Source organism: Corythoichthys intestinalis, chromosome 1 (genome assembly GCF_030265065.1).
Source record: "Corythoichthys intestinalis isolate RoL2023-P3 chromosome 1, ASM3026506v1, whole genome shotgun sequence".
Taxonomy (NCBI): domain Eukaryota; kingdom Metazoa; phylum Chordata; class Actinopteri; order Syngnathiformes; family Syngnathidae; genus Corythoichthys; species Corythoichthys intestinalis.
In genome coordinates this window covers 9,468,426-9,481,481 of record NC_080395.1, presented here as the reverse complement: position 1 = coordinate 9,481,481, position 13,056 = coordinate 9,468,426, and the positions used below count along the sequence as shown (strand labels likewise).

The following is a 13,056-nucleotide window of genomic DNA, read 5'->3' as shown; positions in this document are numbered from 1 at the left end:
CAGGACAAGTGACTATTTTTGGTCATTAAAAAATATATATATATTAGCAATTATATACATAATTATTGTATTTTTCGTATAGTTTTTTCATAATTACAAGTACATTTATAGATTAATACAACATTAATAAAGCTAAATTATTTCAACCTAAAGATTATGGAGGGCCCTACTTCTGGATGGATGGATCGTGGAGTCTAGCTAACTGCGCTAGCATTTGGTTGCATCAATGAACTGTTAGGTAAACTTCCGGAAAGCATCTAATCAAAAACACACTGCTGCTGACATCCTCACTCAGGCTGGGGTAAAAGCCTTTCATTACAAACCAACCAGTTCACAATTTCACTTAGTAACTCTGAAAGTGACGCTATCAAATGCTTGTGCAGCGAGCCAGACTCCACGATCCATCCAGCCAATCACTTTAGCTGACTCCACCTTATGTATTTGATTGATAGCACACACTTCATTGTGCTGGAAAACAATAAAAAGGCCATTGTGGAAAAAGACATGATGGAAAAAAAAAAATACTGAAAAAAAGCCTTTTATCTTGTAAAATCTTTTTCATAATTTATTTTACAATATAAGGACCATATTACACAATTTGTTATTTATCATAGGGTATTTATTTCAAACCGTTTTATTTAATTTTGACCCTTTTGGGGTTCTTAGCATGTCGCCACCTCAACATGTGGATGATCCATGATTGTCTGGCCTGTGAGTGAACGAAGGCAAGTGTGTTCCATTTATCTCTTTCACTCCACCTCCGCCCTCCAAGTGGCCTCCGTGTGACGTCATAGCAAGGGCTGAGCCTGAGGGCAAGTAAGCCAGAGCGATTCAAACCGTTTTTGGAACGCAGCCTTGACTCATGGGTGCGCATACGCGCGCCTGCTTAGTGAAGGAGCCGCTCCGTCAGAGCTGTGCATATCCGTTGTGTTTCCAGTGAAAAAACAAACAAACGAAAAAAAACAATATGCCAGGAGTATCACAAAAAAAAAAAAAATGAATAAACATTCAATCTGGAGCACAAATACAGGACTTTTAAAGCATTTGGATGTTTTGATTTTTATATGGTTTTTAATTTATTTTTTAAGGGAATAAAATGAGGTTTTGTTTTGGAGAATTTGTTTTTATGATTCAAAAGAATTGCGTCATGGATAAAATTTTAAAAAATAATAATAAATATCACAAAATAATTTTCAAATGATACAAAGCCTAAGAAAACATTTCCTAAATGAAAATCAAAGACATAAAATATTTCATAATTATATATTCATGCGAGTTCATATTTTTATGATATCTGTCGTACGTCTGACATCATGGCCCAAGTTTCCGTGTCACGTGACACGACCGCCGCCATCTTCGAGGTCGCTCACCAAAGTAACCCTTCGAAAAACAATGCCGCTTTAGGCGAAATTTGTCGATTAATTGTGAACATTTTCAATTTTTGGAGAGAAGATTTATTATATCCACGCAGTGGAAATCAACTTCCGACACCGTGCAACTTTTCTCTCTCTGTCTCCAGGATCGCTTTCTAATCCACGGTGTGAAAATGGAATTTTGTGAAAGAAAAAAGGAGAACGAGCCACAACGTCAATCCGTTTGCAAGTCGGAGCCTCGAGAAGTCTTTCACGGAGCAGGTTTGTTCCCTCATCACCACTTTTCCCACTATCGGCACAGTTTTGAGGCATTTACAAACAGTATGTGCGAACCTCGATGTACAAATGACTGCGCAGGGCGCAAACTCACCTGAGGAAAAAAAAAGAAAACTCCTAGGCTGACCTTTTCATTTAAAATGGCCGCCGTGGGTTTTCAAACTAGGGGTTGCAAGGCTTACACAAAAAAAATTCATTTGAACATAGACGGGAATCAGCAAAACCACCAAATCCGCCTTTGTGGAAACTCGTACATCGAAAATTTAGAGGTTGTTGCGGCTTAACGTTGCATTCGAAGAAATGTAGGACGGAGAAGACGTTTTCTTTCAGGCAAAACTCTGTGTATTTAGTTGTTGGAACATTCGCCGCTCTCTGCTGGATTCGCACAAGTAATCAGTCAAAAAAGAAAAAAAGGCAAACAAATCTGAAGCAAGCATATGTCAAACTACATATAGTTCCCAACTGCCACCTTGTGGCGAAAACAACATTTGTCAATCAGCAACAAACAATAGGGAATACATACTGTATAGAACACCAGTATTCTACATCAACTGAGGACACATTTATGCATTTAACACTTTCATGCGTGTATCTTTTTAAGAGCGGAAATCCAATCATTCCTCTGGCCCCTCTCTGGAGGAATAGTGAGCCCTTTAATCACCTTGTAGTACGTCTGTGGGTCAGTGACGACATAATCGCTCATGTTTTTTATCAGTAACTTCAGGTAGCCTGAACTATTAAGTGAATGAAATACATCAGTGTTTTCAAATCCTTTTCTGAGTCAAGGCGCATTTAAACATTGGAAAAAATCTCGCGGCACACCACAAACCAAAAATATTCCAAAATCCCTCTCCGTACAGTATATTTAATTATAAAATAATCTGTCCATAATTATACTTACTCCATGTGAAACTTGATCCTGTTTAGATTAACACAAAATTGATATCCCGGCAGGAATTGAAGAAAGACACGCAGCTGTTCTTCAACAGCTCTCGGTCTCTCTCTCTTTTTATTTTTGGTAGCAGTTAGGCTTGAAAAGCTCAGAATTATCAGACGGGGGACTTTGGCAAAGTCTTTAAACGCATCAGTGCCGCACATCTCGCTAACAATGGCTTTGCAGACAAGTAGAATTAACTCATACACTCCCAGCCATTTCCACCGGAGCGAGGCCCTTCGCTCCCGGCCGTTTTACTGGATTTTGACTGATTTTGCAAGGCCCACAGAAAATTCTGTTCTATTGCTGTATAAACATAGAACCCACCAAAAAAAGATTAGACTCTCTTCTTTCAGCAGAAAAAAATTAATTCATATCTTTTTCCATTCTTTAGAAATCAGCATTAGAAAAAAGCTTAGTTTGAGCAATTTTCCAATTTCTGATGAAAAAACGGAGAAATTTAGCTTTTTGTGAAAGCATACATTTCGAACACAACTTTGACTTATACACAGCTATTTTTTTGCTTTAGTTGCATCCCAAACATCTGAATAATGTTTTCATTTTACAAAATAAGATAAACAAGACAAATAGAGCTTTTGATAGCAAAGTAACAATTTATATACACATAACTAACTGAAAGACGACGCTGTTCTGGCTGTGACAGCCGGTTAAACTTTTCCCTCATCGCCGCCTGTCTCATAAAGATGGATTTTTTTTTGAGTCTCTGCGGGGTCTGCTCGGCGAGCAGCACGGACTCAAAGACATTGTCCGCTGCACTAGTGGTCCTGGTTGTTCTGCTCGGTCGTCCAGCGCCTGGCATCCGGGGCATCCTACCGGTTGTTCTGCTCGGTCGACCGCCGCCTGGCATCCATTCGGTCGTCTTCTGCCGCCGGCTTGGCTGTTCGCTGCCGTTGAATCGGGTTGCGGGTCTTACCAAATGCGCTACTGCCCTCCAGTGGCCAGTTTTATTGCTGTAAAGTGGTCTTTCAGCTTTGTGCTTTGGACCTAAATTGAATCACGGCCCACAGATGTCTTTTTTGAAAAAATACGTAAAAGACATATAAATATGTCTTTGGGACACTGAAACAATTAAAAGTACAACGTATTTATACGTTTTTGGGAGCAAATGAGTGTTAATGTCCCTGCCACAGTGTGGGACTTTTTGGATTTAACAAGTTTGTCAACAAGCTAACTGGCTTTGAGGGCTTTCTCGTTTATCTTTGTAGTTTTTTTCCCTAAAAAAGTTCTCCGTGTCTTCACGTAGGTAAACAAAATGGTCCATCGACTTGTTTTGAAGCGACAGGTTTTTCGTGTGGAGATGACGTTTAAGCTTGCATGGCACCATGGCGCTGTTGGATAGCTGCTTGTGTCGCGATCAAGAATTGCTCGGATTTCTAGCCATCTGCCACCTTGCTGTACTCAACAATGCTGTACTCGACAATGTGTTGGAATAAAACACAGGGGGAGGATTTATGGTCGTCACATATGAATAAAATGGAAAGGACACTTTCGTGTATATCGACACTTGATGAGTCTAATCCAATGATGTGCAGTACACCTGCTGGGGTCCACATTGTCACGGACAGCAAGGTGGCTGATCGCTAGACATCCGAGCAGTTCTTGTACGCGACACAAGCAATACCTTGCTCATCTACACACGACCGAAACCTTCTACCTATTTCTTCCTTCCTACTGCAACTCCACCCGACGACGTTAAAACAAACCCAAAAAAATGCAATATTGGATAATTTCTCACAGCAAACTAGTGTGCCGCAGCACACCGGTTGAAAAACACTGAAATACAGTGGGTAGAACAAGTATTTGATACACTGTCAATGGGAAAACCCATTGGCAGTGTATCAAATACTTGTTCTCCCCACTGTAGATTGTTATTAATGTTGAATGTACAATTAAATAATCATGTGACGAATAAAAATAATCCTTGTTTTTATTTTCCCTTATTTTAGTGATTTTAATGGTTTGCTTTCTTGAATTTAAATTGGAGTCAACTCGCAACACAAGTGTAAACATGACACAATGGGTCTGTGTACCTTTTGGCCATTCGTTTTTCCTTCTAATTTTGGAAAACAAAAAACGGAAAATGAGCCCAATTCTGTTTTTGTCTGTTAGCAAAAATACGAGAAATAAATCGTCTCCCATATCCCGATTAAAAACTGCTAACTCAATAACAGAAAAAGAGCCTTAATCTGTTTTTCCAATGTCAGTTAATTGAGCTGAAGTCAAAATACGCCTAATATTTGCATTCTACCAAGATCACTTTTACAATGAGCCTTGACCCGGAAGACAATGTTCTTCTTCAACAAGACGAGCAAGACCCTGCCACAGCTGCATAATAATAATTTATAAGGCCTCAACATCAGACACCTGATGAAGAGGGCTCAATTTCATCACATCATTCCACAGTCGAGTATTTTCGTTGAGCTGGACTCTTCTTGCATTCCAGGCTTCAGTAAAGGGTCAAGCATTTGCATATTCGCAGCATTGTCTGTGCATAGTTCATGGTAAAATTCCATAATGTGAAAGCAATATAAATCATAAGGGTGCTGGTGTCCAGATAAACATAATTTATGCATGCAAATATGAGGTACAGATGGCATGAAAGAGTCTCGACTTTTGCGTGTGTTCATTATTTAAAGCCTGATTTGACAAAACCAACTGTTTTGGGCTTCTGTGTCCTACAGATGTCACTAAAGGTCTTCTTGAGCAGCAGGAGATTAAAGAAGAAGAGCCCCCACAGATTAAAGAGGAAGAAGAGCTCATACATATTAAGGAGGAATCGAAGGAGGACCTAATCAGCAAGTTTCCATTGACCGCCGTTCGTGTGAAGATTCAAGAAGGGGACGGAGAATGCCGTGAAGGATCCCAAGCAGAAGGCCTTTCTGTTCCACCGTCAGATAGTGACCTTGTGAGGTCACACTGTTCTGACTCTCACGATGAAGATAAAAACCTTCAAGGTGATGTGACACGTCCCGTTGACAACAAGCGCAAGAAATTTTTGTTTGTGCTGCTATCTATTTAAAGCTACTTCGAATTAGCGGGGGTTAAATGCGTCGGCGGAGTGGATTTCAACAAATTCCGTGCAGTTTGTTTGGGCTCAGGGCTCCGGCGTGGCTAAGCTAGCGCGATTCAATAGTCCCTTCCTAGCATGTCAATAAAAAACGATATTAACAGCAGGGGTCTCGTTAACCGAATATTTTCTGTCGTTGACCGTTTTTTAAAAACGGTGACGGAAAAAACTGAAGTCCATATTTTGACAGGTTGCAATTCACACCCCAGACCACAGGGTGGCGAGTGAGCATATCAATTAGCTATTGTCTCTCTTAATGCATGACGTCGTTGGCTATCCTGTCAGAATATTGTAGCGTCACCGGGGTCTGGCGGCGGCACCGTGATTGACACATCAACGCGAGGCACCCCGTGTGCCAGCGCGTCATCCGATTGGTGGACTAAATTGCCGCCTGTGTATAGACCCCAATCACATGACGTCACAACTCCGCCCCCCTGACTGGAGCCGCCGTATTGTGTGTCAGCTCGTCGTGTTTAAACATTACCGCTACGTACATGCCTCCTATTACGGCGTGTTTTTCTGCTCGTTAACATTAATAATCAAAATGGTGAAGGCGTGTGTGGCGGTTGGTTGCAGTAACAGAGAAGATAGACGGAGAGACTTGAAGTTCTACCGTATTCTGAGAGACCCAAAGAGGAGCGCGAGATGGACTGCTGTAATTCGACAAGAAATCTGGGCACCAAACGTTCACCACAGACTATGTAGTAGTCATTTTATATCTGGTAAGATGCATTTAATATATATTTAGAAGATTTTGGGCTGACAACCACAATTAAGATCATTGTGTGACGTTGGTGATTGGGGTCTATATAGTTGCCTCTTTTTCTTTGGGGGCGGAGTTGTTGTTTTGTTGGTGTTGTTGGCGGTAAGCAGAGTAAAAAGAGGGAGAAAAATACCACGACTTCAGTGTCTAATTTTTCGCCGCCAAGCAAACGTTACAATATTAATTAAAAATGAATGAAAACTAAATACTATTGAATATGTCATCATTATCATTTTAAACATTTAAGTGACAGGTAAAAATAGATTATGACCGGATTTTTATGACCCTGTCAGTCAAAATGACAGACAACGAAAATGTCTAGCGCAACCTCTGATATATATATATAAAAAGACCGTTGTTTTTTTTGTGTTTTTTTTTTTTGACATGGCCATGTTGTGATGAAGAAACGTATGCGGCGATCTGTTGCCGACCATTACGGTACGTGACGTCATCATTTTGTTTCGGTCGTGGCGAGCTAGGGAAGGAGTAGGAGGCGGAGTATCAAACAACGGAGCAAATCCACGTTGCTTTATTGACATTTAGGCTGCAACAAAATACGGTAACAATGTCTGGCTCACATGCAACCCGCGGAATATAACTATTTTTCCGGCTGTTCCCTCAACAAAATACCTCTCCCCGGGAACTATACAACGTGCCAACATAAATTCCGCCGGGGAATTCTGTTATAACTCGTTACACGGTAATATTTCACTCTGATTGGTCGAATGATTTCGTCTGTGTTAAATTCTGCTTTTTTCACTCTTCATAAAGCACAGCATTGGTCAAAATTGGTGAAGTTTGGTGGTGGCAAAATCATGGTCTGGGGTTACATCCAGTATGGGGGTGTGCGAGAGATCTGCAGGGTGGAAGGCAACATAGTCTAAAATTTCAACAAATCTTAGCTGCCTCTTACATTCCTAACCATAAAAAGGGAAAAAATCTGCAGCAGGATGGTGCTCCATCGCATACTTCAATCTCTACCTCAAAGTTCCTCAAGGCAAAGAAGATCAAGATCCTCCAGGACCGGTCACCCCAGTCACCAGACATGAACAGGATGAAAGAGGAAGCATGGAAGATGAAACCCAAGAATGTTTGTGAACTCTGAGAGGCATGCAAGACTACTTTCTTTGATGTTCCTGATTACTTCATCAATAAATTGTATGAATCCTTGCCGAATTGCATGGATGCAGTCCTTCAAGCCCATGGAAGTCATATAAAATGTTACATTTGGATCTCACAGCACCACTACTTAATTCACTTATGTAACATATTTTTGTATTTGAAGTACATTTTTTGTTCAATTTTCACACTACTTTCTGTAGGCGACAAAACTTATGTCTTGCCAAAATTTGACCTACACTCACCGGCCACTTTATAAGGTAAAGCATGCTAGGAACGGGTTGGACCCCCTTTTGCCTTCAGAACTGCCTCAATTCTTCGTGGCATAGATTCAACAATGTGCTGGAAGCATTCCTCAGAGAGTTTGGTCCATATTAACAGGATGGCATCACACAGTTGGTGCAGATTTGTCGGCTGCACATCCATGATGAGAATCTCTCTTTCCACCACATCCCAAAGATGCTCTATTGGATTTAGATCTGGTGACTGTGGAGGCCATTTGAGTACAGTGAACTCATTGTCATGTTCAAGAAACCAGTCTGAGATGATTCCAGCTTTATGACATGGCGCATTAGCCTGCTGAAAGTAGCCATCAGAAGTTGGGTACATTGTGGTCATAAAGGGATGGACATGGTCAGCAACAATACTCAGGTAGGCTGTAGCGTTCAAACGATGCTCAATTGGTACCAAGGGTCCCAAAGAGTGCCAAGAAAATATTCCCCACACCATTACACCACCACCAACCTGAACCGTTGATACAAGGCAGGATGGATCCATGCTTTCATGTTGTTGACGCCAAATTCTGACCCTACCATCCGAATGTCACTGCAGAAATCGAGACTCATCAGACCAGGCAACATTTTTTCAATCTTCTATTGTCCAATTTCGATGAGCTTGTGCAAATTGTAGCCTCAGTTTCCTGTTCTTAGCTGAAAGTAGTGGCACCCGGCGTGGTCTTCTGCTGCTGTAGCCCATCTGCCTCAAAGTTCGACGTACTGTGCGTTCAGAGATGCTCTTCTGCCTACCTTGGTTGTAACGGGTGGTTATTGAGTCACTGTTGCCTTTCTATCAGCTGGAACCAGTCTGGCCATTCTCCTCTGACCTCTGGCATCAACAAGTCATTTCCGCCCACAGAACTGCCGCTCACTGGATATTTTTTCTTTTTCGGACCATTCTCTGTAAACCCTAGAGATGGTTGTGCGTGAAAATCCCAGTAGATCAGCAGTTTCTGAAATTCTCAGACCAGCCATTCTGGCACCAACAACCATGCCACGTTCAAAGTCACTCAAATAACCTTTCTTCCCCATACCGATGCTCAGTTTGAACTGCAGGAGATTGTCTTAAACCATGTATACATGCCTAAATGCACTGAGTTGCCACCATGTGATTGGCTCATTAGAAATTAAGTGTTAACGAGCAGTTGGACAGGTGTACCGAATAAAGTGGCCGGTGAGTGTATATGTCTTCATTAAATGATCAATCTTTTTTCAGTGAAACAAATATATATCTTTGTACATTCAACATCATTTGGGAGGGTCTTAGCTTTTATATGAGCCATTTCTGAAACCAATTGAATAATTAAAAGTCAGGTTATTAGCAATTGTTTCTACAAAATGGATACGCGACAAGCCTTTTGTCAGGGACTGTACATGCATGAGTCTTGACTTTTTCATGTGTTCATTATTCATAGCCCAACTTGACAAAACCATGTGTTTTGCTCTTCTTGTGTGCTGTAGATGTCACGAAAGAGCTCCTCATCGAGCAGCAGGAGATTAAAGAAGAAGCACCCGTTCAGATTAAAGAGGAAGAAAAGCCCATACATATTAAAGAGGAAACAAAGGAGGACCTAATAAGCGAGTTTCCTTTGACCGCTGTTCGTGTGAACAGTGAAGGTGACATAGAGCGCTATGAAGGATCCCAAGCAGAAGTTCTTTCTGTTCCACCATCAGAACTTGTGATGTCACACTGTGCTGTCTCTTACAATGATGATGAAAACCGGCAAGATGATGTGACACGTCCCGCTGACAACAAGCACGTGAAGTGTCCTCAGTGTGACAAAATTTTTGCCAGCAAGAGTTCATTGAAAAGACACACAGGAATACACGGCGTGGAGAAAGCATTTGTTTGTACGGTTTGTGGGAAACAATTTGCGCAGCACGGACCTCTAAAATTACACATGAAGAAACACGCAGTGGAAAAGCCTCTTTCCTGCTCATTCTGTGGTAAAGGATTCTTAAATATGTCAACTTTAAAATGCCACACCAGAACTCACACTGGAGAAAAACCCTTTGCCTGCTTAACTTGTGGCGCAAACTTCAGTACAAAGTCATATTTAACAACGCACACAAGAATTCACACTGGGGAAAAACGTTTTACATGTTCGCATTGCGACAAGCGATTCTTGACAAAGTCGCGATTAACAGAACACGAATTGACGCACACTCGGGAGAAATCCTTTCCCTGCCTGATTTGTGGCAAAAGGTTATCGACGAAGTCCGTTTTAAAAATTCACGTAAGAACGCACGATGGGGAAAAAACTTTTCTCTGCTCGGTGTGCGGTAAAGGATTCTTAAGAAACCAAGATTTAAAAGCACACATAAGAACGCATACTGGAGAGAAACCTTACGTCTGCTCGTTTTGTGATCATCGATTCACCCACCAGTCGCATTTACTGAAACATACAAAAATACACACTGGGAAAAAAGCTTTTGACTGCTCTGTGTGCAATAAAAGATTCCGCATCATTTCGCATTTAAACAAACATCAATTAACACACACAGAGTTGGAGAAATCAGTTCCCTGCCCGGTTTGTGCTAAAATGTTTTTTCAAGAGTATGCTCTACAAATACACATAAGAACACACAGTAAAGAGAAATTGTTCGCCTGCTCAGTTTGTGGTAAGAAATTCGCAAGGAAAACCGAATTAAATGGGCACACCCGGACCCACACTGGCGAAAAACCTTTTGCCTGTTCAATTTGCGATGAAAGATTCTCTTGGAAGCAGACTCTAAAGCTTCACGTGCAAAAACACACCAGTGAATAACCTTTACGGCTGCCCGGTTTTGGGTCAGAGATTCTTTCTTAAAAATACGTTGAGAGTTCACCAACAGAGACACGCCGGGGGAAAAACCTTTTCCTGCACGGTTTAAGACAATTCTGTCAGAAATCGACTTTGAATTCACCCAAACTGGACATGTGTGGGGGGAGAAACTGTTCGCATGCACCATTTGTGCTAAAAAGTTCTGAAGTCCACTTTAGAAGTACACTCTCAAGCTCACTCTGAAATTGGGGAAGCATCTCCAGTCATTGTTTGGCTGTCAAATGAAACGAGTTTATCGTAGTGGACGTCCGAGACATTGGAAGCAGGAGAATTTGCAGCGATTGAACCCATTGATGGCAGCTAATGAGTTATTTTCAAAATTGTGATTGTGACTGTTTCCTCTTCCTGTAAGTTGAGTTTTAAATTAAAGATTGACTTTGATTTAAAAACCTTGTTGCACAATTTTCTGATTCTCATTCTTGCCTTGGAACATTCCCTTCTTTAGTAAAGGAAGTGACTTATGAAAGACTGCATCACTTATATCCAATCACGCATGACGTGACTACTATGTTTTCGCGACCATAAGGCGTACTGTATTAAAAGGAGTAGTATCAGTTGCAGGTCCAATTTCTGTATTTAAAGCAACACTTGGTAAATTTTCAGTTTTTGATTTTAGCGACGTCGGTGCACAAAAGCAGGAGTGTTTTGCCTTAAGGAAAACTGCGTTTTCAATGAGCCACACGCCAGCGCACACCCGCACAGTGTCGTAAAATCATCAATCAAAAATCAATCTCCAGGTCTCCTGCAGATGGATTAAATAACATTTCTGTTTCCAGTGGCTGTGTGAAGGATGAATAGTAATAAGGTAATGAATCCAGTTGTGGCTAAACAATAGCATATGACGGTTAGGAACCGTGTGGCTAACCCCACTGCTGACGAGTTGGAGGGAGGGTGGCGGTTAGGTTATTTGCCTAGCATGGACTTTTAAAATTACACATGAGACACACTTGGGAAAAGCCTTTTTCCTGCTCACTTTGCAGTAAAAGATTCTCCTTTCAGCCAAATTTAAAAATCCACACCAGAACCCACACTGGGGGAAAACCTTATCCCTGCTCACTTTGCGGTAAAGGATTGACCCAGAGCCACAGTTTAAAAATTCACAGGCGGACTCACACTGGAGAAAAACCTTTTACTTGCTCGCTTTGTGACAATTTTTTTTCTTTAAAGTCAAGTTTGACAAAACACACAAGAACACACACTGGAGAAAAACCCTTTGCCTGCACACATTGCGGTGTAAAATTCTATACCGAGTCCAATTTAAAAGCCCACACGAGAAAACATTCAGGAAAAAAGTTTTACCTGTTCGCATTGCGACAAGAGTCTTTACAAAGTTGCGATTAAAAGAACATGAATTGACGCACAAAAAAATCCCTCCGCTGCCTGGTTTGTGTCAAAATGTTATCAACAAAGTACGCTTTAAAATTTCATGCAAGAACACACGACGGGGAAAAAACTTTTCTCTGCTCAGTGTGCGGTAAAAAATTCTTAAGAAGCCAAGATTTAAGAACACACACGGGAACTCATACTGCTCGTTTTGTGGTAGTCGACTCACCACGCAGTCGCAATTACGAAAACACACAGAAATACACACTGGGAAAGAAGTTTTTGCCTGCGCTGTTCCACATCATTTCACATTTAAACAAACATCAATTAACACACACCGAGTTGGAGAAATCTGTTTCCTGCCCGGTTTGTGCTAAAATGTTCTTCCAAGAGTATGCTTTACAAATACACTTAAAAACACACACTCAAGAGAAATTGTTCGCCTGCTCAGTTTGTGGGAAAAAATTTGCGAGGAAAACTGAATTAAATGGTCACACCCGGACCCACATTGGCGAAAAACCTTTCGCCTGTTCAATTTGCGATGAAAGATTCTTTTGGAAGCAGACTCTAAAGCTTCACGTGCGAAAACACAGTGGTGAGTAACCTTTACGGCCGCCCGGTTTGCAGTCAGAGATTCTTTCTTAAAAATACCTTGAGAGTTTACCAACAGAGACGCGCCAGGGGAAAAACCTTTTCCTGCTTGGTTTAAGACAATTCTGTCAGACATCGACTTAAAGGGCAACTGAAGACCTTTCCGGATTTTAGTGTAATTTTATGAATATAAACTTTGGACGAGTTCGTCAAAACAACCATGACATTATCAACACGTAATTGTAAGGATAATTTGCGTTTTTTAAGTTTTTTTGCACTCCGTTAATGGTCCCTTCACAAACCCGGAAGTGTGACGTAGGCAACAGAAGACTACCCACAGCTAGCATAGCAGCAACAACGATGTCAGTGATATTTCCACCAAAGGTAACCATTCAGGATCGCTCTTTCGTGACGCTACCGATGGCAAAGACTCCCAGGAAAGATGAACTACAACTAATCCCTACATGTTTGAACCTGACGCGTCAGATG

The 13,056-nt window shown here is 41.3% G+C and overlaps 1 protein-coding gene across 1 annotated transcript; it reads left to right on the top strand.

The window, feature by feature from the left end:
• The first annotated feature begins 1,338 nt into the window (after positions 1-1,338).
• Positions 1,339-10,997, top strand: LOC130920310 (gastrula zinc finger protein XlCGF57.1-like). Its single transcript, XM_057843422.1, has 4 exons — positions 1,339-1,374; positions 1,520-1,634; positions 5,286-5,558; positions 9,290-10,997. The coding sequence occupies exons 2-4, from the start codon at positions 1,547-1,549 to the stop codon at positions 10,594-10,596; spliced, it is 1,668 nt and encodes a 555-aa protein (XP_057699405.1). The 5' UTR covers positions 1,339-1,374; positions 1,520-1,546; the 3' UTR covers positions 10,597-10,997.
• Positions 10,998-13,056: the final 2,059 nt, after the last annotated feature.

What these genes read in the sequence shown, in the direction of transcription:
- LOC130920310 (XM_057843422.1), top strand. Translation starts at nt 1,547, where the DNA reads ATGGAATTTTGTGAAAGAAAAAAGGAGAACGAGCCACAACGTCAATCC. An exon ending in AGAAGTCTTTCACGGAGCAG is followed by an intron (nt 1,635 to 5,285) that starts GTTTGTTCCCTC and finishes TGTGTCCTACAG; the next exon opens with ATGTCACTAAAGGTCTTCTT. An exon ending in TGAAGATAAAAACCTTCAAG is followed by an intron (nt 5,559 to 9,289) that starts GTGATGTGACAC and finishes TGTGTGCTGTAG; the next exon opens with ATGTCACGAAAGAGCTCCTC.